The sequence below is a fragment of the Oryzias latipes genome, chromosome 6 (genome assembly GCF_053564925.1).
Source record: "Oryzias latipes strain Hd-rR chromosome 6, Olatipes_Hd-rR_3.1".
NCBI lineage: Eukaryota > Metazoa > Chordata > Actinopteri > Beloniformes > Adrianichthyidae > Oryzias > Oryzias latipes.
In genome coordinates, this window is record NC_136242.1 from 24,525,126 (window position 1) to 24,547,691 (window position 22,566).

Sequence of the window (22,566 nt, forward strand, 5' to 3'; positions counted from 1 at the left end):
TCAGATGTTCACTCAGTCGCCCACTACTGAGAACATTTAAAAGTTGGAGAATTTCCATATTTCTTGCTGTAAAATTGATTTATTGGGAAATGATTGTGTAGTAGTCTTTTGCTGATTTAGTGTAAGAAGCTTTTACACGGTGAATATTGATGTCTTTCCCTCCTTGAATTTTCTGGATAATGACACTGCCATTAGCTAAAACACGCTCAACAAACGTTCTTAAAATCTTTACGGCTGTTTAAAAGATTGTATTCTTCTGGAAAAACTGTGAAGGTTAAAAGATTACCTAAATTAGGTCTTTTAACAAAAATAATTTTTTGTCAAACTAGTCCTGATTGAGTATAGATTTTCTACGAACTAAAATAGTTATATTATTTCAAAGTGTTTGAAAAGAGAGTTAATTGTTTACAACAACAAAGGGTAGAGTAATGGTGGAAGAAAAATGCTAAAAGTTTTAAAGATTTATTTATTATTATTATTATTATTATTATTATTATTATTATTATTATTATTATTATTCACTTCCGTCTACTAGGAACATGGGAGTTCGTGTCCGCTCATGGACGCAGGCAGGGCTGTAGTTTCCCTTTGACAGCAGAGACTCGGTTAGCCTGACAGCTAGCTGCTCAGCACTCAGCGCTAACGGCAGATATAGGCGAACTGCTGTGTTGTTCAGAGAGGCCAGAATGGATTTGAAGAATTTTCTGGCACAGCTCGACGCAGCCAACGAAGATGACACAGAGAGGCTTTTGCAGCAGTATAACCGAGAGGTCAGTCTCTGTGAAGATATTCATTGTAAACCAAAACAAACAATTTTGCTAACATTAGCTGGCTAGCTACATACTAGCTAGCCGTGAGTTGACTGAAAAGCTGCTGGCTGACCTGGAATCACGCTGAGCTGAGATTTTAGTTTGTCATAATCTTATTTGTATATTTATTTATATGTATATATATTGGACACTTCATTACTGATGATTGGAGGGATGATAGAGACATTCAGAGACAATCCTGTTGTAACCTCTGCTCAGGCAAATATCATGCTGATGAGAAAATTCAGTATGTGTTCTCTTCACGTGAAGTGTTCCCTGTTCAGAGTTTACTGCACTCCTCTGTATACGGCTCCTCTTTGGTGAAACTATGGAGGTGGGACATTCCGTGAATTCTTAGTGGCCTATATTATAACGATGCTTTAGGCTTCTGCTACGGGTGCCCAGGTGGTACAGAGCCAGTCAGCTGTTTGTGGATGCTCACATCCCCACCTGTGAAGCACTACTGTGTAAGCTTACATACAGCCTCATGGAACGCCTGGACAAATCTAAGAATTTAATTATCATGTCTCTGACTGATCCCAAAAGAAGCTCCTGCTGCTACACTTCCGCCTTGAGGAAACACTGGATACAGCGATTATACTCTTTTTCATTTTATTTTATTATGTATGTTGTATTTGTATCTTTTTCAATGGACTGCACCCAAGTCTGAAATAAAGTGAATTATAATAAAAACAAGTAAGCACTGCATTGTTACACTGCTCCCAGTCCCAGCGTAGTTGCTATAATATGCTCCCTGGATACTTTATCATTCTCATAGCACTGAAAGTATTTGTTTAATCCATTATTTCAATCCTCCTGATGTGTCTCAATGCCCTCTACTAGGTAGTTTTTGCTTTTCTTCTACTAAACATTTAAACCCAAAGATAAGAGCTTTGTTCCAGAATGATCTTGTTTCTGTTTCATTAGCTACTTTTTGATTAGGCCTATTTTATTTTAATGCAATGAATGGGAAAAGGACTGGTCGTTAACACACATTCTTTTGAACAAACGAGGTCAAATAGATCTCATTCAAACTGATAGACAACTTCTATCCAGCAAAACATCACTTATCTAAATTTAAAGTTGATTTTAAACACTAGTTTCCGCCAGAAGAAGCCTGATTTAGACCTGATTTCTTTTGGTCATGTCTATTCACCTTTAATTCCTGAAAGAACATCCACATATTCATCCTATTCACAAAAGCAAATCTTCTAACAAACAGCTTGGACTTAACTCTCACTTAAGATGGAACTCTAGCAAAATTTGAACACAATATCCTTCCTTCCTTCCTTCCTTCCTTCCTTCCTTCCTTCCTTCCTTCCTTCCTTCCTTCCTTCCTTCCTTCCTTCCTTCCTTCCTTCCTTCCTTCCTCCCTCCCTCCCTCCATCCCTCCATCCATGTTCTAAACCACACGGGGCTGCTGGAGCCTATCCCGGCCTCTCGTGGGTGAAGGCTAGGGACATCCTGGACAGGTTGCCAGTCTGTCGCAGGGCCACAGATCACACACCCATGAACGCTCACATTCACACTTAGGGGCTATTTTGAGTAACCATTTAACCTATGAAAACAATTTCCTCTAAGAAAAATAGAAAGGCTAAAAAAGATACTTAAACAGATACTTAAACCGCACTCTCAGTTTTTGTTTATTTTTCGTTTGTTGGGTTTTTTGTGAATTGTTATTTAATGTTCCTTTTTATAGGTATTTTTTAAGTATATAAGAATAATTACGTCAAACAAGTTTTTGAGTAGTGCTGTGTTTTTGGACAGTTTTTTTTGGCATGTATTTTTGAATTGTATATTTCCAAATGATCAAAAAAATATGTGTATAATAAAGGAAGTTATCTTAAGAAGAGATGAATGAACATCCTTTTTGTTTCAGAACACTCAGACTTTCACTTTTGACCAAAAGGAAGAAACTCTGCGGATTGTAAGTCTCTTTAACTTAACAGGATGCTATTAAATGACAGCATAGACACAACAATAACTTAATTTTTTTATCTGTCATTGCAGAAACTCTGTGAGAGAGTGCTAGCAGTCCTTGGGAGACAGGTTCAGCCCACCTGTCAGAAAACCTGCCTGGAGACGCTCCGCATCTTGTCCAGAGACAAACATGTCCTGGCACCTGTAGCCACCAGAGAAGGCATGCTGATTCTAGCAGGCATGGCGAGGCTGCGTACTGGACAGGAAGACGGTGACGACCAGGAGAACCCTCAGGGATACACGCAGTCACAGGAAGAGGAGAGAGTGGTGGTGGAAGCCTTGAAGTGCTTGTGTAACGTGTTGTACAACAGTCCTGCAGCGCAGCAGGTTAGTGTGGATGTTCACTTGGATCGCGGTCTGTGTGCCAATCTGCGCACAGCCAGAACATGGCACCACGAAGTGGGCTTGTTCACCCTGCGCCTCCTCTTCTTGCTTTCTGCCCTCCGGCCTGATGTGAGGGGTGTTTTGAGGAGCAAATTGGACGCTGTGAAACTGCTGACAGAGGTGCTGGAGCACACTCTGAATGTGAACTGGGTCGGCCCCTATGAAGCTGCCTGTCCAGGTCCGGAGGTCCTGCTCCTGCCCACAGAGAGTAACGAGAGAGCCATGGAAGCGCTGAAGGCCTTGTTCAATCTAACGCTGTCAGAGGCTCGGAATGAGGTGAGCGTGCTCAACCATGTTAAGTGATGGTGACACTTCATCATGACTGCACATTAATTAAAGTATCATTTTATTTAGTTTTTGCAAGTCTTCTTTAATCAGGATGGGTAAATGACCTAAATGTTTATTTTTTACTACTTTTAGGAGCGAAACTTAAAGGTTTTTAAAAACACTACACATTTGAGGAAGCAAAGTTTTAATACTTTGCTTAGTAATTTAATTTTTTTTTTCCATCCATACAAAAGTAAGATGTAAACAAATCTACTCTCATGTCTCCCTAATCGGTCAGATCTGAGTCTCCTTTCATTTCATTTTACAATAGAAGAATAAGCTACCATTCTGCTTTCAATTTCTGGAAATCTTTTCCAAAAAAAACCTTTTTCTTTTCAAATAATTTTGTTAACTTTCCAATAAATAGCTTTGTTAATCGGCCAGAGCTAAACTTAAACAAAGGTTTACCTGTCATCAGTCAGAATCAGTTCTGTTATTTGTCTGAGAACTCTGTCAGCTGCTCCGATGAGCCGCTGATGGTTGGGATGAGGTCTTGGATTTTTATTCAGTTTTCTTCAACACCTGACATTTTCAAACAGTCTTTGTACATAGATCATCACAAACTAGAACTCGGGAAAATATGTTTTCAAGACAGGGTCCTTAAACGTGCTGCTGGCTATGATAAAACTGAAAAAAAAAAAACTGGAATTAAACATGGTTTTTGTCTCTTTTCTACTTTCACTAAAACTCTTGTATCGGAAAAAAACCCTGTATGTTTACATTGAAAGTGTCAAACAGTTGTGCTAAATTTAAGAACGATTTCATATTTATTGTTTTACTAAATGACACCCGGCTTAGTATTGGCTAACTGAAAGCTTTTTGTCAATGTTACTTGCTTATTTGTGACCCAAAAACCGAGGTTTGAACCGAATTGCAAAGAAAAGGGAATCGTTGCATCTCTAGTTAAAACTGCACTTTCCTTTAAGGCTTTTAACAAACTGTGTTGAACTGAAATCAACTTGTTTTTTTGAGTAGATTCAATTTAGTTTATCTGAAGCTAAACTGCCTTCTTGTTTTAATTAAAGCTGATTTGGTTTTTGATCAATCCCAAAGTTGAGTATTGAATCTTTCTTAGTTGTTTTGTCTTGGGTTTATATGTTCAATAAATAAAAACAAAGGTTTAAATATTGATGTTATCCAACATTTGTATGTCAGGAAATCAAATATTGGCAAAAATCCATTTTTGTGCTTTTCTACTTTCAACAAATTCTTTAATGCAAATCTTGACGTCTTAAACTAACTTTAAAAAATGTGTTCTGTTTTGGAACTCTTCTGGATAAATAAAAGTTTTAACAGATGTGGCTAAAACACAATTTCTTTTTTTATTTTAAAAAAAGTTGGATTTTGCTTTAATTTAAAAATAACTTTGCTGGACTCCATTGTTTGACAGTATATTTTAAACATTTGTGTCATTTTATGTTATTTGAACTCGGAGGACACAGAAGTGCAAATGCAGCTTCTAACAGTGTAAGTCCAAACAGATGTAGATCTTAGGATCACTTCCGTCCTCCTAGATTTCCAGACCTCATCTTTCTCCCATGTTTTTAGCTCCCATAGATCTTTTTTTAAGCTTTTCTGTAGTTAAGGAAGTATTTTCTGTTACTACCTTTAGAAAACTGTTTGGACTGAATATGTTTGGCTCCACAGGAGGATCAACACCAGTTCCGGCTCATCGCTGCTATCCTTCGTCACCTGTTGCTGCTGAAGACGGAGACGGAGGAGAAAACAGAGGAAGCACACAGGTGGGAAGCTCTTCCTCACTTCCCCCAGTGTCTTTCAGAGGAATACCTGGTGGCCTCATATATGAATTGTTTTTCCCAATTTTGCATGTTTTCAGCTTTTTAAATCTCAACTAGATTATCTGGGTTAGAAACACAGCTCCGTTGTTTTTATGTCCCCAGTCATGCCGTCAACCTGCTGAACAACCTGCCCGTGTCCTGCCTGGATGTCTTGTTTGATGTGCCCGTCCAGGGAGGTGTGGACAATCACGGTGGGAAAAACATGGAGGCGGTGCAGGTGCTGCTTGACTTCATGGAGGGCAGAATTGACAAGGTAAAGTCTTTCATGTGAGCTTTGTCCTGAACTACCCGCCTTTGTTCACATTGAAACTGTTCACATTGAGTGATTCATTCATTTTCTAACTCCCTGTCAGTATGTTTCACTCACTCCTCTAAATTCAGCATGAATCACATAATTATTATACTGTAGATAATTACAGTACAAGGTGAAATGACACCATCACACAGTCAGAGGAACTTTGGGCTCTTTCACTTCTTTGCAGTGAAAACTAAAGCAAATAAAAAAACAAAACAAAGAAATTTGGCAGGAATACTGAGAAAAGTGTAGAGAGCTGGTTGGCTGAAATGTTGGGAGGAGCCTCCATCCCACTGGAGGACCTCATCATCAGCTGAGTTTTAAAAGGACTCATTTTTAATAATAAGAAGGTTCTTTAATCTGATTTAAACACTTTGAGCTCCGAAGTAAGTTAGAAATGGAGTCAATTGTCTCTTTTTGGTGAGACACAGTGCTACTTCTGTTGTTATTGGATTTATTTATCAACACTCAATACATTTTTTTCTCACAACAATGAAATAATTTACAATAAATAGTTTTAGTTTGAGGAAAGGGGGCAGACATGGGGACGACGTAATAGAATTTGGGACTTCTGCTCTATGCTTTTGTAGAAGAAAGAATGTATCTAATCTGAAATGGAAATGACATTTCTGTTGTGTTTTTTAGCGTACAGGAACTTTTCCTGCAGTCTTCAGCCTTCTATAATTGATGATTGTGGCTCTCCTGTCCAGATCTTTACTCTGAAATGTGTTTGTTACTCTGAGCAGGGCTCCAACTACAAAGAGGGACTGACGCCTGTGCTCAGCCTCCTAACTGAAGGATCCCGATGCCACCGGGAGATCCGCAGATACATCAAAGCTAAGGTACCGTAGCAGAGCGGGTGTAATGAAGAGCGTAGATCACATGGCAGGATTATTGAGACCTTCTTACCATCTGCTGACATGAACTGGTGGAGGTCCCAGAGTCCTAAACCACAGAACTATGGAACAACATCTGGACATCAAACTTCTGCTTCTTCAGGTTCTCCCCCCACTGAAAGACGTGAAGAATAGACCAGAGATCGGCACCACCATCCGGAACAAACTGGTCCGCCTCATGACACACGTGGACATGGGGGTGAAGCAGACGGCGGCGGAGTTCCTCTTTGTCCTCTGCAAGGAAAGCGGTGGGTGGAGGGAGCAAAGAAGAGCATGACAGTGGCGTTTGTGAAACCACAATTCTGTAAACGGGCTGTAATCTTTCAGTGGACAACCTGTTGAAGTACACTGGATACGGAAACGCGGCGGGACTACTGGCAGCTCGAGGGCTCCTGGCAGGAGGAAGAGGAGACACTCAGTACTCTGATGATGAAGACTCAGACACGGAAGAATACAAATCTGTCAAACCTTTGTCAGTGATGAGATTCATGAGCAAAACACCAATATAACTATGAATGAGTTTGATGCTAAGGGTCAATATCTCCTTGCAGTATCAACCCAATCACGGGGCACATTGAGGAGCCCATGCCAAACCCCATTGAGGAGATGACAGAGGAGCAGAAGGAGTACGAAGCTGAGAAACTGGCAAACATGTTCGTCAAGCTGAGCAGGTAACAAACAAAAACAAGTAAAAAGAAAGAAAACAAAACAAGAACCTCTTTTCAGTAGACAGAATTCCTTTTTTAGGCTGAAAATCCACAGAATACCACAGAGGTCATGATGGAAAGTCTTCTGTGAACTTTGAGGTTCCCCTGTTGCAGCAGCTTCCGCCTGTTTATCATTACCTCTGCTGCAGTTGTTGACCTTTCCTCCGTGAGCCGAGGCTCTTCTCTCCTGCACAAAAGTGACAGTGAGCTCTCTCCATGTCAACCACTTCATCACAGGAAGAATCTTTTCAATTAGGCCCCGACTCCCAGCACACCACCGCAGTCGGCTGCAGGAAAGGCTGCTGCTGCTGCATCATTACCACCTCTACATTAATTATCACCTAATTGGCGAACGCCCCGCCACATTCAGCTTTTTAATAAGACGTCCCTGACTTTATTCTCCTCGTACACGAGGAGCCAAACGCCGAGCTGAGCCGGAGCTGGACAAAAACTGCTCAGCCGGATAAAGATGAAGAGACACGGGTGGATAAATGGGGGAGACAGAAGAAAGCTGACCTCGTCATTGTTGGGCTAAAGAGGGCGTTGAGCTGTAATGAGACTCGCCGAATAAAAAGATTCCTCTGAGGCTACTTTCTTTTCTTTCCCAATAAGGATGCAGCCATAACAGGGAGGTGCTTCTATTAGCGCAGGTGCTAAGGAGCTCGCTCAGCACCCTCCAAGAATGTGCTCCTCTAACTGTGTAACTGCTCCTCCAATTATCCCACATCCTCAAGCCCCCTGCTGCACCTCAACCAGTACACCTGCCAGACTCGCAGTGAAAGCTTAGGTTTTTTAATCAAACTGGAATAAATAATGTGTATTTATGTTTTTATTCTACTACAGGTAGTCAGAATAATGATAAAAAGTCTTAATTTATCACTTATGACTCTTCTTATTCTCTTAATATTTCATCTTTTAGGTAAAATACCTTCTTTCCATCAGTCAGAAGCTACTCTGTGTTCTGTAAATTGCTCTTTTTAAAAATCTTCTTTTGGCATTTTTTTCAGAAGAAATGACAGTGCAGGGGTGTTGACACACAGTGCAGGTATAATTGGATTAGGTTGAAGGGGTGGTGGCCACTTTGAGGAGATTAGTCTGAGCACTGATCCTGTAATTAAACTGCAGCGGGAAAGGAGGGAGCGAGGGAGGATGGCCAGACAGGGCCAATTGTCCATGAGAGGGGGGTTGTGTGAGGGTCCTCGAGTTGTGTCTGAAAGAAGAGTGCAAACATGTAGCAGTCAATGCCCTCGTTAAGGCTGTCCTTACATACAAAAGATTTCTTTTTACTCTTTGAGACATTTCTGCAGCGTTGTGGTGCCACTCTCCCACATCCACCACAGTTCATCCGACCTTCTCACTCTGTCTTCACAGCAATAACGTCATCCGACCGATGGGCGTCAGGCCGGACGGGACGCTAGCGCCTTTAGAGGAAACCCTTTGCGATCCGCCCGAGGAGAACCCAGATTCAGACTCTGACTAGCACAGCAGCTCGTATCCAGGCTTACAGGCTGAGCACACTGGGTAGGGGGGGGCAAAAACATCCAGACCTGTGTCCCATGTCAAGGGCTGAACCCTTCTGTGGATTCTCCGAAGTGAGCTCTTGTAGCATACCAAACAACCGGCATGGCGTCTGCTCAAAGGCACAAAAAGTTTCAACTTCAGGGGCAGACTTAGACGCACTAAAAGTAAAGTGAATGTATTTGTGGGGGGGGGGGGGGGGGGGGGGGGGGGCAGACATAAATATTAGACTTTTGTTTTTCAGGCCGCATTTTGAGTATTTTTGTTTAGCTGTTCTGGTGAATCTCAGAGGGTCCAGTCATGAGGTGGGACATAGCTGAGACGTTGTGATGGCAGTCAGCCATTCTAGGAGGGGAGGGGTCTGATCTGTGGCAGGAAGACGGTCATAATGGATCTGAGGCCTTCATGGTTATCGTTGCTTCACTCGTTTTCCCGCTCCTTCCGCTGAAGCTCTTAGCATCATTCTGACCATAAACGCGGTTTGTTTATCCAACTGAATCATTCCTTTTACGTCTTTGCATCACATTTTTCTGTCAGATGCACTTCAGAATTGTAAAAATGTTCAACTTCCTGTTTCAAAAGACTATCATGTTTAAACTAAAGTAAATTTCTTATTCAGATGGTTAACCTGCATGATGCTTAATTAGAACATGTTTGGATTAAAAAAAAAATACTTTGCACAAACATGTTGCTCGACTTTAGTTCCTTTTTGTTATCGGATGGAAGTTTGGCTGATAAGTGACTTTTTGCTGGTTACAATCTATAAATGGAGTATTGCTTTATCTAAAAGGATGTGACATGAAAGAAAATCTGGAATTGTGTGAAGCGGTTTCTCATTCCTGGGAATCACCACTACTGCCTGCTTACAGGAAAAAAAAATCTAGCTGTTCACTCTGAATTTGTTCTTTCCTAATCAAATGTTTTTACTCTAAGCCTTGAAAAGTCAAACATTTGTTACAGTTTCCTGTTATTTTTATTTATTTGTAATAAATCCGTTGAGAGATGTTGTCTTGTTCTCTTCATGATGCTCCATGTAACCCTTGTGCTATCTTAGATGACTCCACCCTTACATTGACGTGTTCTTCCTACCATGACAAAGGTGGATAAAGGTGGAAAGATTTCATGTAATCCATGGACACCAGTGAAGATCACAAATCATTGAAGAAAAAAGGTTCAGAGCACTGTCTAGTGGGTCTAGATGACCCAACTCCCAACGGTAAAGTGCCTAGGATAGCACAAGGGTTACATGTGAGAACATTTTTTTGGTTTGTTTTTGTATTTCATTGTAAAGAAAGGGAACACCACAGATATTAACAAGATACTATTGTCTCAGTCTTTATTAAATACTGTTAAAATTATAGTGCATTTTCAATAAAACTATTTGCCTTAGATATAGAAAACAGGAAACATTTGCTAGTGTCCTGCGTCTCACTTAAATTAAACATTTCCATGATCAAACGTACTAAACAAGACTGGAGATGAGCTCCAATCACTTCAACAGAGAGACCTGATCTGGATCAGGTAGAACTTTTGCTGTCTGTTTCCGAGTCCGTCTCCTCGCTGCTGCTGGGCGCTCCTGATCCTTCAGTTCTGGACGTTTCTTCACAGCTTTCCTGATCCGATGCTCCTCTGTTCTGAAAGGACAGACGGCTCTGACATGATGGGCTGCTCAACCACACGGGAGAAAAAACATCATGGTTGTGTCCACATTTCTTCACCACGCACTATGTAAGAGTGCACTATTTAGTGCGTTCACCATTCTGTAGTGCTTTCCAAATCTACAATTCCAAAATCAAGTGCCCTAGAAATTTAGGTCACTATCTAGATCAAGGGTCGGGAACCTATGGCTCATGAGCCATATATGGCTCTTTTGATGGTCACACGTGGCTCGCAGACAAATCTTTAATTTTACTTTTTCTTTTTTTCATTAGACCAGTCCTTGTCTGGTGTGATGCGATGCCAGAGGCGCGCAGTAGTGGCGGTGCTTGGAGAACAAAATCTCTGCCAGCACTATCAGTTTACTATTATCTATTATTTCACAGAGTTTGTACCAGCCGGAAACCTGTGAATTGCCGTGCCTAAAACTGCGCGCTCCCGTCTCTGAGAAAGAGCGCGCAGTAGCGGGGATGGGATGTTAGAGGAAGAAAGCAGAGGGTGGGGGGTGGGGGTGTGTGGGCACGACCAGTAAGGTGAATCGCGCAGGGATTGTAAAAACGTAAAACCCGCTGCCCGTCACTCACTGCAGTGTGTGTGTGTGTGTTTGGCTCCAGGTCTGCATGTGATCAGTCTTTCTCACATCTACAGAACATTCAGACCTACGATCACGTTTAAAGTCTCAACGCCTGCGTGAAGCAGAAACTCACCACGTCTCAACCAGACTAGACCATCAGCAAAACTACCACGAGAAATACTCATCATTTATTAGCAATAGCATAACAATGTTATTAAAAAGAATCCACAGACTTATTGTACTTTAAAAATGTTGAAATTACATCAAATGCAAACATTCACTTGTATATTTAGTTTTAAACATATTGTTGCGGTCTGACTTGGACTGGGTGGGTGTTGGGCCGCGTTAAAAGTTCTGGAGTTCATTAAAACGCATCAAGCAGAGATCTGATTGGCTCTCAGTTCTGTCGCTCAGGCTGTTGTTAGGTAATCTGGACCAATGGGGTTCAGCTATGGGCCGATTAAGGGAAATGGGAGGGCTGACGCGGCAGTGAGCGAATGTAAATTTGGGAGAAGCGCTCTTATGAGGCCAGAACAGTACGCTCTCGTCTCGGCGGGAGAGATTCAGGAGTTGCTGAATTAATTGTACGGCGTTCGTTGCGGTCTGCAGTAACCAGAATAAAGAACCTTAAAAGAGGTTAAGTCTCCGTGCCTCAGTGTGGGAAAGGGACGCTACATTATTGTATGGCTCTTTCGAAATTACATTTAAAAATATGTGGCGTTTAGGGCTCTCTTGGCCAAAAAGGTTCCCGACCCCTGATCTAGATGCTCACTAGATCCGTTTGAACAATTTTTGAAAATAGGAATGTATTTAAATGGATTTTTAAAATAAAATATCAACGTCTTCATCTTCAGAACTCAGTGGATTCATAAATGATCGTTGCAAAACACTCATATCAATGAGATTTTTACTTCATGAAATCGATGACGTCATATACGCCGATGGAAAAAAAAAATTCCATAGTGAGCATGGTGTGTGAATTGCTTTTAAAATCAGGGGACTAGATAGATCTACACTATATGGTTGTTTTAGTAATTAAGGAGTAGGGTGGGAATTCAGACACAGCCCATGTCTTCTACTGGAACATCAAAATAAATGTGACTAATTAGCAGCTTCCAGTAAAACATGAAATATGAGATGTAGGATTTGGTGTTTAAATAAGGAAACCAACCACTTCCTGACTCCTCATCAGCTCCTGGATTTCGCCGTCCCAGCCGAGCATTTCAGCAAACTTCCGCACAGAGTCTGCCAGGTCGCCCAGCTCCATATGATCTCCTCTCCGCAGTGGGACCCTCTCAAAGGGGCCGACGGCGTTTCTATTCAGCAGGAGCCGGGGAACAGTGGAGCGCACAGAATTTACCAAACTGGCAAACGGCTCGATCTGGAAAAATAATTGATCGCTCAAGTAACACCCAAACAAAATGAATTTCTGTTCACAGATGCACTAGAGAGATCTTACCTTCAGAGACGTTCCCATTATAATGAGCAGGTCCGCCTTCGGGAAGTCCTTCCTGTGCAGAAAGTACTTGCGGGGCAGGTCCTCCCCAAAGAACACAACATCTGGCTTGACCGTTGCGGTGCAAAACGAGCATGTGGGGACACGGTCATGCATGATGGCGTACTGTGAAGCAGACGGATGCAGGAGGTGTCACTGAAACATCAAGTGCAGTCAATGAGTGGATCTGTGTGCAGAGCTGGACGAACCCGAGCCTCTTCTGCTGGATACGGCGTGTAGCACAAGTGACAGGAGGCGGTGGCAAAGCTGCCGTGGGCTTCCACCAGTTTGTCATCTGGGATCCCACACACTGTCAAGGTTATCGATAAATTACATTTTTAATGAAATGTAATAATATATCTTGTTCCTGATTGAAAAATAAATTTAAAAAAGGGAAATATTGAGGAGAAAATCACAATCAACTTAAACTCTTGGATGACGTTCAAATGTTTGTAGGTCATGTGAGAACCCAGATCATTTGGTCCACATCGAGTCTGGAACCTTGTGTTTGGTCTGTATTCAGACTGCAGTCAACCGGATATTTCTGTTCTGGACAAAAGCTTGTAATCAAAACTATGTGACTAAAGATCTCTTCAGTCATTGGGCAGGAATTACAAGGGCGGGGCAAAGCAACAAGAGAGAATAATGGAAGTCCTGCGCTTTGCAATCCTTGTCGGGAAAGTTCAGTGATTCAAACTTTATACTTCACTGACCAATTTTGAACGTCTGTATCAATGTCAGGTACAACACTTCTGACTGGCTACTTTAGTACGGCGGAGGCATGCTGCAAGGCGGTTACTGAGGAAAGGGCTATGAAGCTACGCTGATAATGCTTTCCCGACAATCTATATGTCATAAACACTTGTGTATCACGTTTAAAGTTGTTTTGATGAGCCTGCATTCATCCGACCACATTTCAATGAGTTGCTGTGTGTCGTCCGTTACTCTGTTCATATTGCGCAGCGCCCGGCTACAGACGTTTTGGTCCAGTTTTTCCACTCCGAGCGCAGAGCCTGTACAGACCGAGGAAACTCCGAGCAGACTGAAGCTCAGTATGATTGGAAAAGAACCAAAACCACCTCCAAAGATAGGTCAGGGCGGTTCCTGGTCCCGGATCAGGGTCCACTTGGGTGTATTCAGACTGAATATTTGTCCCGGATTCACTTTAATGTGAACAAAATGGGTCCAGCCTGAATACATCCTTACTTACCCTTTCAAACTAAATAAAAACAAACCACTGCTTTGGATTTATGTTACTTCTATGCTGCATAATATTGTTTTTTTTTTGTGTGTCATAATTAAAACCAAAAATAACTTTTATTCTTTTGAAAAAGGGTCATATTCTTTTTTTTTCTTTTTTAATTGAACGCCCTGAGCCAAATACGATCATCTGACTGCAGCAAATGTTCTCCAATCAAAACCAGATGCAAGTCAAAAATGTTATTTTCTCTTGTTATAACTGAATATGCGCCTTCAACTTTGTCCAAACAAAGCTAACAGAAAATCATCTAAATAAAGCCCAAAAAGTTCATCTAATTAAGCTGCAGAGTTGACTTTTCTTAGATTTAATGTTTGGTTTGGTTTTTTTAAAGTATGTTTCCTTTATGGAGATGAAAAGCGTTTCACATGCATAAAGACTCATTTCGGGGTTCAGGAGGTTTCCTTTGAGTTCAGACTCACACTTCTCCAGTCCGTCGATGTTCTGGGTGTACATTCTCAGCAGCAAGCCTTTGTGGTGAAGCACGCGGATGAAGTAGTGGATGTAGTTGGGTCGATGGCTGCCAGGATACAGAACTTTGGCTAAAGAGAAGAAGGGCTGCGGGTTGTCGGAGAAGTAATCGATGTTGAAGATGGCCTCTGGGTACGGGACATTGTACTTCTCCAAGTTGGAATAAAGACCTGTTCCTGGAGTCCTAAGGAATAAAAAAAAAAAAACGTATTAAAGATATATAACACGATCAGAAGGCCAGATCAACAAGAAAGTTCTCTGATCTCTTTACAGACTCGTGTAAATATCTAAATGTGGAACCGTCTGCCTCTAAATTCTCAATTACCAACCTGAAATCTGGGATGCCGCTGGCTGTGCTGATTCCCGCTCCAGCCACTACCACCACATTCTTACAGCGGCCGAGTTTCACAAGCCGAGCAACAGAGAGAAGATCATGAGGGGATGAAGACTTCACACCGCGTGAAGATGGGCTGCCCCCTTCCGCTTTAGAGGTCTGACAGGCCGGCTGAGGATCGCCGCCGCCGCCGTCAGATATCTGTGCTTTGCTGCAGAAAACAAACACACACACATTGTAGAGCTTTGAACAGAGCTTTACTGTAGCTGGAGCTGTTGTAGCACATGCAACAGGCAATGTTTAGTCAGTTTGTTTTTCAGTGTAGTTGCTAAAGATGTGTTCAGCTCTGATTTTAGCTAAAATGTTGCATTGGGATCAACTCACAACTACAATTTGTCAGAAAGACGTTTCACTGAAGCCTTTACTAATATTTAGCACAGATGTGATAAATGACATAATTTGTTTATAATCTAATCTAGCAAACCTGTACCACTGGACCAAAGCAGTTATGACAGGACACAATCCAACTTTAACAAAAAACAAAACATTTTCTTAAATTAAAAAGTAATTACCTCATTTTATTTTCTAATCTATTTAATCTCTGACAGATGGCATTTCGGTTCTGAAATCTACAACAGACCTACAGGAAATATTTTTTCTCTCTCTTCTTTACCATTTTTATATTGTTTGGATGCAAAAGGGCTGATGAGTAAGGTTTATTTGGGAAAAGAAAATCTGTAGTAAATTCAGGATAAAATCCTAAATGTAAACCACTGATACCACTGTGGTTCTTGCATATTTATTTGATTTTTGCACATTTCTTTGTAATACAAGTCATTTTTTTCTATTATTTATCTGTATCGATGGTCCACATTGAAGAGAACTGGACTGGAAGCTTATCATACCAGGTATAACGACAATATTCTATTCCCTTCTAACTTTCCTTTGCCCATCACACATCTTCACCTTGTGATGAAGATGTGCTGCGTTTCCACACTCATGCGGTCCGCGGCTGGAGTCGAATCCGTTTGGATCTTTTGATGTTTTCTGTGGAGGCCCTCCTCAGAGTCCTGGGTCTCTGTGGGTTTTGGGTGCTCTGCCTGGGACTTGGAGCTGCGAGTGATTCTGGCGATGGCGGGGCGGACCGTGCGAGACCTGGACTTCTTCATTCCTGAAACAGGAGCGCAGCACAGAGAACTTTTTCCCTTGTTTTGAATAAAAGCCGTTTTTCTTTTTAAATGTGTTCATCAGATAAACATCATTTCACCCCCCTCCCCCCCTCCCTCTATTTAAAAAGCTGTTAGACTGAAATGATCCTTTTCTCCTTGGCCTGTTTGCCCAGAGAGAGACTGAAATGTTTTAAAACTGTCAACAGTGGGACAAAAGGGAGCGGCGGCAGTATATTTAGCCGGCCCCTCTGCTCCTCAGCAGCTATGCTAATACAGTCCACAGCTGTGGCAGCTTTACGGTTCAGCCAAAAGCGAAGCGCAGAACTGGGAGACAGCGGGACAGGGGATAAAAAAAAAAAACTTTAAAAAAGAGGGGGCGACAGAGGAGAAAGAGAACCGCAGATTGACCGTGAGTCAACAAACCCAGCTGGTAAAGAAAAGAGGATGCCCCCCCCCCCTAATGGCCCCCGCAAACTGAGAAGACCCGTGAAGGGGGGGTGAGGAGATAAATGACGTGTGGGCGGGATTCAATAAAGATGGGGAGTGAGGAGGGGGTTTTGTTTTGGGCCTTCAGACAGCTTAAAAGATGAGTGAGGGGTTAGCAAATGAAAAAAACCAAACACTTAAAAACATGACAGGGGGAAGCAGAGGTACGATCTCCTCGTTGGAAAGACCAACTCTGATGAAAAGGATGATTGAACACTTTTCTGATACTGAAGGACATTTATCAAGAAAATTAATATCTTAAAAATTGCATTTCTTTTTTTCAAATGGCTGTGACTCAGTAGCAAACAGAAAAATAGCATAGTTGTGACGTTTTATTTACTATGGCAAGCCCCAGGCTCCCTGCTCTGCTCCATTCTGATGCAGCCACTTGCAGACAAATGGATCCGTGTACGTCTTTGTTTTCCTCCTCTTAGCTGGCATCTGGCTCAAAACTGTACGGCTGGATGGCTCCAATACTGCTCGCCGTTTTTTGTTGCACCGGTAATTTGTGAGGGGCTGTAAGCTAGCTGGAGAGAATGTAAGCAGATGGATGATGGGAAATGGAGCAGGCTTACTCTGTGACAACGGTCTAATAAACTCCAGCTACTCTGCAGAAAATATGTCCTGGAAAACAACGCTGGTTCTTGGGCTAAAATCAGTATAATCATAATTAAGACCACTGAAAATGCTTTAAAATACACCAAAAGATGATCGGAGTGGGTCTTTAAGCAGCTCAGAGGCGTCAAATAATCTTATAAAAGATGACAAATCAAACTTCCGCAACTTTTCCCCTGCAGAACTACATTCGCGTAGTTAAAATTTAGCTTCAACAACTTAAAGTCCAAATAAAAAAAAGATCTCCGAACTTTGGTATTTAGTATTATTGGAGTTGCCCCCTTAAAGCCTGAAGCCCCCCCCATTAGCTAAATTACTTTTTCTACATCCTACAGAACTATTAAAAACAGTGGGAGGCTGAGGCTCTCTGCTTTTGTCTGCTTGCTCAGAAAGACGCTGCAGAGGCTGAGCAATAAATCACAGGCTCCGGCCGTTATTAAGGCTTCTCACAGATGGATGGAGCAGGGAAGCAGAACACAACACCTCAACGTGATCCCACGCCTCTGAAGGTGAAGCCACAACTGGAAAAAAACTTCAACTGAACCACTCCACTCTTTTCTTTCTTTTTTCTTTTTTGGGGGGGGGGGCAAAAGTTACGAGGTCACAAAGTCATTTCTAAAGAATAAATTGCCTTTTACGGTTTCAGAAGTTCATTCTATTTATTAGCTAAAACCCTTAATGTGCCGCAGATGCTGTTATTAGTCCTTGATGACAAATAAATCCTTGTATAAATGACAAAAGGCTTTAAACGGATTTGGGACCCCCCCCCCTTCCCTTCCTCCTTTTGCTTGGCCTTTCTTAATACTGGCCCTTCCCGATCGAAAATCTGTGCATCCTATGCCCGGACCACCAGGAGAGCAGCGGCTCAGAGGAGTTACAGTTATCTAATTAAAGGCGTCCCACAACACTGGGAATTCCCACTACAGCCACGGCCCAGCTCACTTTCAATATTTACCAGGACAGAGGGCTAAAGAGCAGTCAGGAGGAGCAGAGAGAAGCTGCTAAAAAGGTGAAATAGATTGCATTAGAAATGTGTCAAACTGCTTCAACTTCCTCTGGAGCAAATGCTGTTTCTCTTTTAAAAATCTCCAAAAAGGAGCTGACAAGTTAATGTTATTCTTTTTTTTATTTTTTTTCAGTCAGCACAAGCTGCCAGATAAGTTTAAGACAACTCCTCACCCGTCTTAATGCGGCTGAACTTTTATTCTGAAGTGCTAAAGCATGAACTCTGCATCTCAGCTGCGTCTTTTAAAAGGGAGATTTGGTTCGCTTTAATGGGAGGCTTTTCCTCTGCAACCCCTGCATTTAACCCTGCACTCTCAGCAGAGCTGAAGACGGACCACTTTGATCTCCGCTGCAATCCCCCCAGCGACACAGGGACGGTAACCGGCAGCCCGGTTGTCGTGGAAACCTCTTCATTATTTAGTTGGAGAGGCAACAGCTCTATGTTCTCCCTCCCCACCTGCTCGCTAATGACATATCACTCTGTGTAGCATCTTTGTTGGCCTCTCAATTGACACAAAGCGACAAGTCCTAATTTGTGTTAGTATGTTGTTTGCTCACACAGAGAGGAGGGCGGTGGTGGTGGTGGTGGGGGTGGGGGGTTAAATGCAGGTCCATGGCCAAGTAATGAGTCTTGTCTGGCTTTGCCAACAAAACACTGAATTAAGAACTATTCAGCATTCAATGTAAATTCCATGAAGGAGTCATAAACTGGTCGGAAAACATGCTACACCCCCCAGCTATTTAAATATATGCAAGGTAACTCTCATACACACAACATTCAACTATGGTAACTAAAAGTACTCCATTTTTTTTTTATTTTGTCTGAATAAATATGAGAAATTACTGCTCTTTTATCAATGAACAAGGAGCTTACAATAAAAATAAAAAATCTATTTATTGAAACAATGAACCAGCATGAAATTGGCCATGGTCAGCAATTATAAAAATTTGAATTACAAATCTCAGCAAGTGAAAACAAAAGTCTGCACTGCCCCCTGCTGGAAGAAACCACTCATTACAAAAGGAAAAATCACAAACCTATTAAAGTGCCACATATAGGGAATAATGTAACGTTAAAATAGAAATAAATGTCATAAACGTTCAAAGTGTGAGTACACTTAATCAGGTAGAAAGACAAAGACTTTGTGAAACATTCTTCTGCAGACATTACAGCACAGAGAACTTCCAGAAAATATAGAAGAATGGCTGTCAATCAGGCTGCAGAAGAAGGAATACCAACCTTGGACAATAGACAGAAAATTGACCTCTTTATTTCATTACCCTATAATTATAATAATAAAAAAACTTAAACAACTATTGAAAATGGTTAAAGTGATTGATCTCTAATCAGTTTGCTTCCTTCCACTACTTTTCAAGCAATCTATGATTTGATGCCTAAATCATCAAATGTTTGATACGTCTTTGTATGGATGTAAAACTTTGTTGATTGTATTGTATTGTATTGTATTGCAGACGAATATATCCAACTTCTTTTTCTCGTCTGAGCTGGCATCGGACTGAAGACCGCATGACTCCAATGTTGCTCGCCATTTTTGTTGCTCCGGTAATGTTAGGTTGGGGTTGAGAGGGGCTGTAAGCTAGCGGCAGAGAGTGTAAGCAGACGGATGACGGGCGTTTCTCTGCGCCGGTTGTGGCTTCAGTTGTGGGCATCACGCCAACGATCACGCTCACAATTTCTGATAAACTACTGCCGCTCTGCAGAAACCGTCCTAAAGCGATGATGTTCATAGATTCATATTAGAATCAACTAGTTACACAATCAGGAAGATGCTGAGTCACAGTAATGCAGGTAACCATTACTTCAGTTACTTCAAGAAGATACGAGATACTGGTTTTCCCATTATCTCTGTCCTCCTAGCTTCTTTCTGCATAACACACCTGATTCAAGGTAATCACCAGCAGGTAGAGCGTGGATTAGGCCTGCACAATATACCGCAAATTTATCGTTATGGCAATATCAAGCAGTGCAATATCCATATCGCAAAAGTCAGCAAAAATCGCAATAAATGGTTGCCTTAGATGTGCTAAAACAATCTTATGGCAGCTTGAAGTATTTAACTAATCAAATAAATTCATGTATGCATTTGACCAATCGGATGGACCCTTTCACGTTGTTGACCAATCAGATGGAGCTCTTTTATGTTAGATGTTTGCCTCCTACGTCACCGAGGGTCATTTGGAGAATAATTTTTTAATTGTTGCAATGAAACGGTAATTATGTTTTTGGTTGTTTTGCTATTTGTGTATATACCGCAAATTATATCGTTATCGCAACATTGATCACTCATATCACATATCGCAAGTTTTGCTCATATCGTGCAGCCCTAGCGTGGATGTTTAGGTTTGGCCTCGTTTTGCATGAATAACTGCCTTCAGGTGACCGACAGTCCTGGCCAAAAGTTTTGAAAATGACTAAATAAATATTGGAAATTGGAAAAGTTGTTGCTCAAGTTTTTAAAATATCAATTTGCATTTACTCCAGAATGTTATGAATAGTGATCAGATGAAATGCATGAAAATTAACTTAATCTTCTAAATACTAACGAAAACACATGACTTTGTGATTTTGAAGTATAGATGAAACTTTAAATATCTTACTGAATTAAATGAGTATATATTTTCATAATTATTCAAACAATTTTAGCAGACTTTAATTTCAAAGACTAGTGTATAAAAATGTTTTGATCAATTTAAACTGAGTGTTTACATTGATTTATGTCTTTAATTACACGTTAGGAGAATCTGAATTTTTCTACATTTGTTATCACATAACTCCGCCTGACACCTTCTTCACATTTTAGAAATCTGATGTAAGGAGAGGGGAAGGGATCTGTTACACAAGGTAGAAATATGTTTTTACGTTTGCAAAGAACATTTCATAACAATTTAAAGGAATCCTATTTCCTGTCAAGTTCACGTAAAAAGACACAAAGCGATTTTACTTGTACAGCACAAATCATTAATGCAAAATGCCTCGCAGATGTCTATGCATGGCCTTAAAATACCTCAGAAGTGCATATTTTCTCCCTGTTGTAACCTTGTGTTAGTGTGTGAAACAGTGTATGTACATTGATCCCAACTTCAGTCTGATGACTCGGCTTTATATACTGGTTATTGCTTAAAGACAGTGTTTTTTGTTTTGCTCTTTTTGTTAGTATATTTTTGCAGATTGTGTGTGAATTCACCAAAGGACCATCTTATGTTTTGATTACTTTAAAACATAAGAACAGAAGAGACTTTGTTCAACGTAATTACGTCACTGTTTTACGTTTAGCAAAAAAATAAAATTATATTTATGTTTTATTCCCACAATTAAACCATTAATAGTACTTTATTTTATCACATTTTAAAAGAGTTGAAGACAATATCAAAATAAAAGTTTCATACAACTTAGATTAAACTTTTAAAGTGCTTAATTTCAAAAGAAGTTTACAATCCGCTTTTTTTTAAAGAACAATTACGTTGGAAGAAGGTTTACAATTAATTACATTTACACCCGTTAATTAAACCCGGCTGTTTTATATTGAAAATCATTTAGAGAGATGGCTAGAATGAATTTTTTATTTTAAAATATATTCAACGACCCTAATTTTACGCTAAACATTTTCCATTAAAAAAAAGGAAAAGAAAACCACATCACCCATATGGATAAAGAACTTGTTCCTTCATGTTTTTAAAGCGGTTACCTGCTGCTTGATGGAAAACGGAAAGCGTTAGTGGTGAACGGACGGATGACGCCAGATGCTGGACCCAAGCGGATCTTTTGCATCCACACAGAAACTCCACGCGTGTTTTTACGCCTCGGGACAGAGCGTGCACTCCACCAGCTGCAGCTGCCAGGTAACAGCGACGAGTTTCAGATAAAACACAGCAGGCGCAAAATCTGCAGAAAGTTTTGCAGACGTCTATGATCTGGTCCCGTTTCCGGGTGCGGAATAAAAAAAGTCGCGAAAAGGGGCGGGAAACGGGAACGAGATCACGTGACCATCTGTTTCCGCTTATTTAAAACGCATCATTTGATTTTTGATTTTTTTTAAAATTCTTTTTAGTTTAATCAATTTTATTCAACTTTTAAGTTATTTGTAAGATAATATTCATAAAAATAATTTAAAAATAAAATGCAGAGATAACTATTAGATGGACTTATGTAACGTTTTGTAAAAAGTGTATTCCTAACAGGGCCAACTTTTTTTTTTTTTTTTTTTCCTAACAGGGCCAACTACCCCTGGCTGTAGCCTACAGGGCCACCAAGAGTTTTTTCTTTCTGTCTAAAAACGTTCTTTTATTTTTAACTTAGTAAAATTATGAAACCAACAAAAAAACGTATCGCAGTAAACTACAGTTGGCTGCAACTGTCTTTTTTGTTATCATTTACTTCAGAAGTATCATTACTGCAACATTTGCTTCAATAAAATCTGCAAATAAAAACCGAAATGTTTATGTTGACCCATTTAAAATTATTTTTTTAATGGGCTACAACTTAGAATATCAAAGATATCATTGTGGAGGCAAGATGAAAATCCAGAGAATGCTGTAAACGATTTTATTTAGCACACAATTCTAAAAGTAATGATACAATATGACAGATTCAGTGCTATATGAACAAAAAAAGGAATCAAATATTGTAATAATGGACATCCGATACTTGTTGGACCTCCAGTAGAATATCAGTAGGCCTACAAAGTACAAATGCAAAAAAGATGCCTTCCATCTCTTTTAGTCTTGGCATAAATAAAAACCTTGATGTAAAAAGGGTTTTAGGAAATT

General features: G+C 40.7%; 2 protein-coding genes across 2 annotated transcripts; one reads left to right on the forward strand and one right to left on the reverse strand.

Annotated features, from left to right (window-relative positions):
- Positions 1-537: 537 nt before the first annotated feature.
- On the forward strand, positions 538-9,718 carry ric8b (RIC8 guanine nucleotide exchange factor B). The gene is made up of 10 exons (XM_004070081.5): positions 538-770; positions 2,689-2,736; positions 2,820-3,449; positions 5,148-5,242; positions 5,402-5,552; positions 6,341-6,436; positions 6,594-6,738; positions 6,818-6,962; positions 7,042-7,161; positions 8,569-9,718. The coding sequence occupies exons 1-10, from the start codon at positions 687-689 to the stop codon at positions 8,675-8,677; spliced, it is 1,623 nt and encodes a 540-aa protein (XP_004070129.1). The 5' UTR covers positions 538-686; the 3' UTR covers positions 8,678-9,718.
- Positions 9,719-10,025: 307 nt separating this feature from the next.
- Positions 10,026-21,813, reverse strand: si:dkey-103i16.6 (SIRT1 domain-containing protein). Its single transcript, XM_004069712.2, has 8 exons — positions 21,486-21,813; positions 15,470-15,674; positions 14,499-14,714; positions 14,121-14,353; positions 12,650-12,750; positions 12,405-12,566; positions 12,117-12,326; positions 10,026-10,349 (listed from the first exon to the last, which is right to left on the reverse strand). The coding sequence occupies exons 2-8, from the start codon at positions 15,670-15,672 to the stop codon at positions 10,233-10,235; spliced, it is 1,242 nt and encodes a 413-aa protein (XP_004069760.1). The 5' UTR covers positions 15,673-15,674; positions 21,486-21,813; the 3' UTR covers positions 10,026-10,232.
- Between the last annotated feature and the right edge of the window lie 753 nt (positions 21,814-22,566).

Bases quoted from the DNA above. Each gene is read 5' to 3' on its own strand.
- ric8b (XM_004070081.5), top strand. From the start codon at position 687: ATGGATTTGAAGAATTTTCTGGCACAGCTCGACGCAGCCAACGAAGAT. The intron at 771-2,688 runs GTCAGTCTCTGT...TTTTTGTTTCAG, and splicing joins TGCAGCAGTATAACCGAGAG to AACACTCAGACTTTCACTTT. The intron at 7,162-8,568 runs GTAACAAACAAA...CTGTCTTCACAG, and splicing joins ATGTTCGTCAAGCTGAGCAG to CAATAACGTCATCCGACCGA.
- si:dkey-103i16.6 (XM_004069712.2), bottom strand. From the start codon at position 15,672: ATGAAGAAGTCCAGGTCTCGCACGGTCCGCCCCGCCATCGCCAGAATC. The intron at 12,327-12,404 runs GTAAGATCTCTC...TTATTTTTCCAG, and splicing joins TAATGGGAACGTCTCTGAAG to ATCGAGCCGTTTGCCAGTTT. The intron at 10,350-12,116 runs GTTGGTTTCCTT...CTGTCCTTTCAG, and splicing joins TGATGAGGAGTCAGGAAGTG to AACAGAGGAGCATCGGATCA.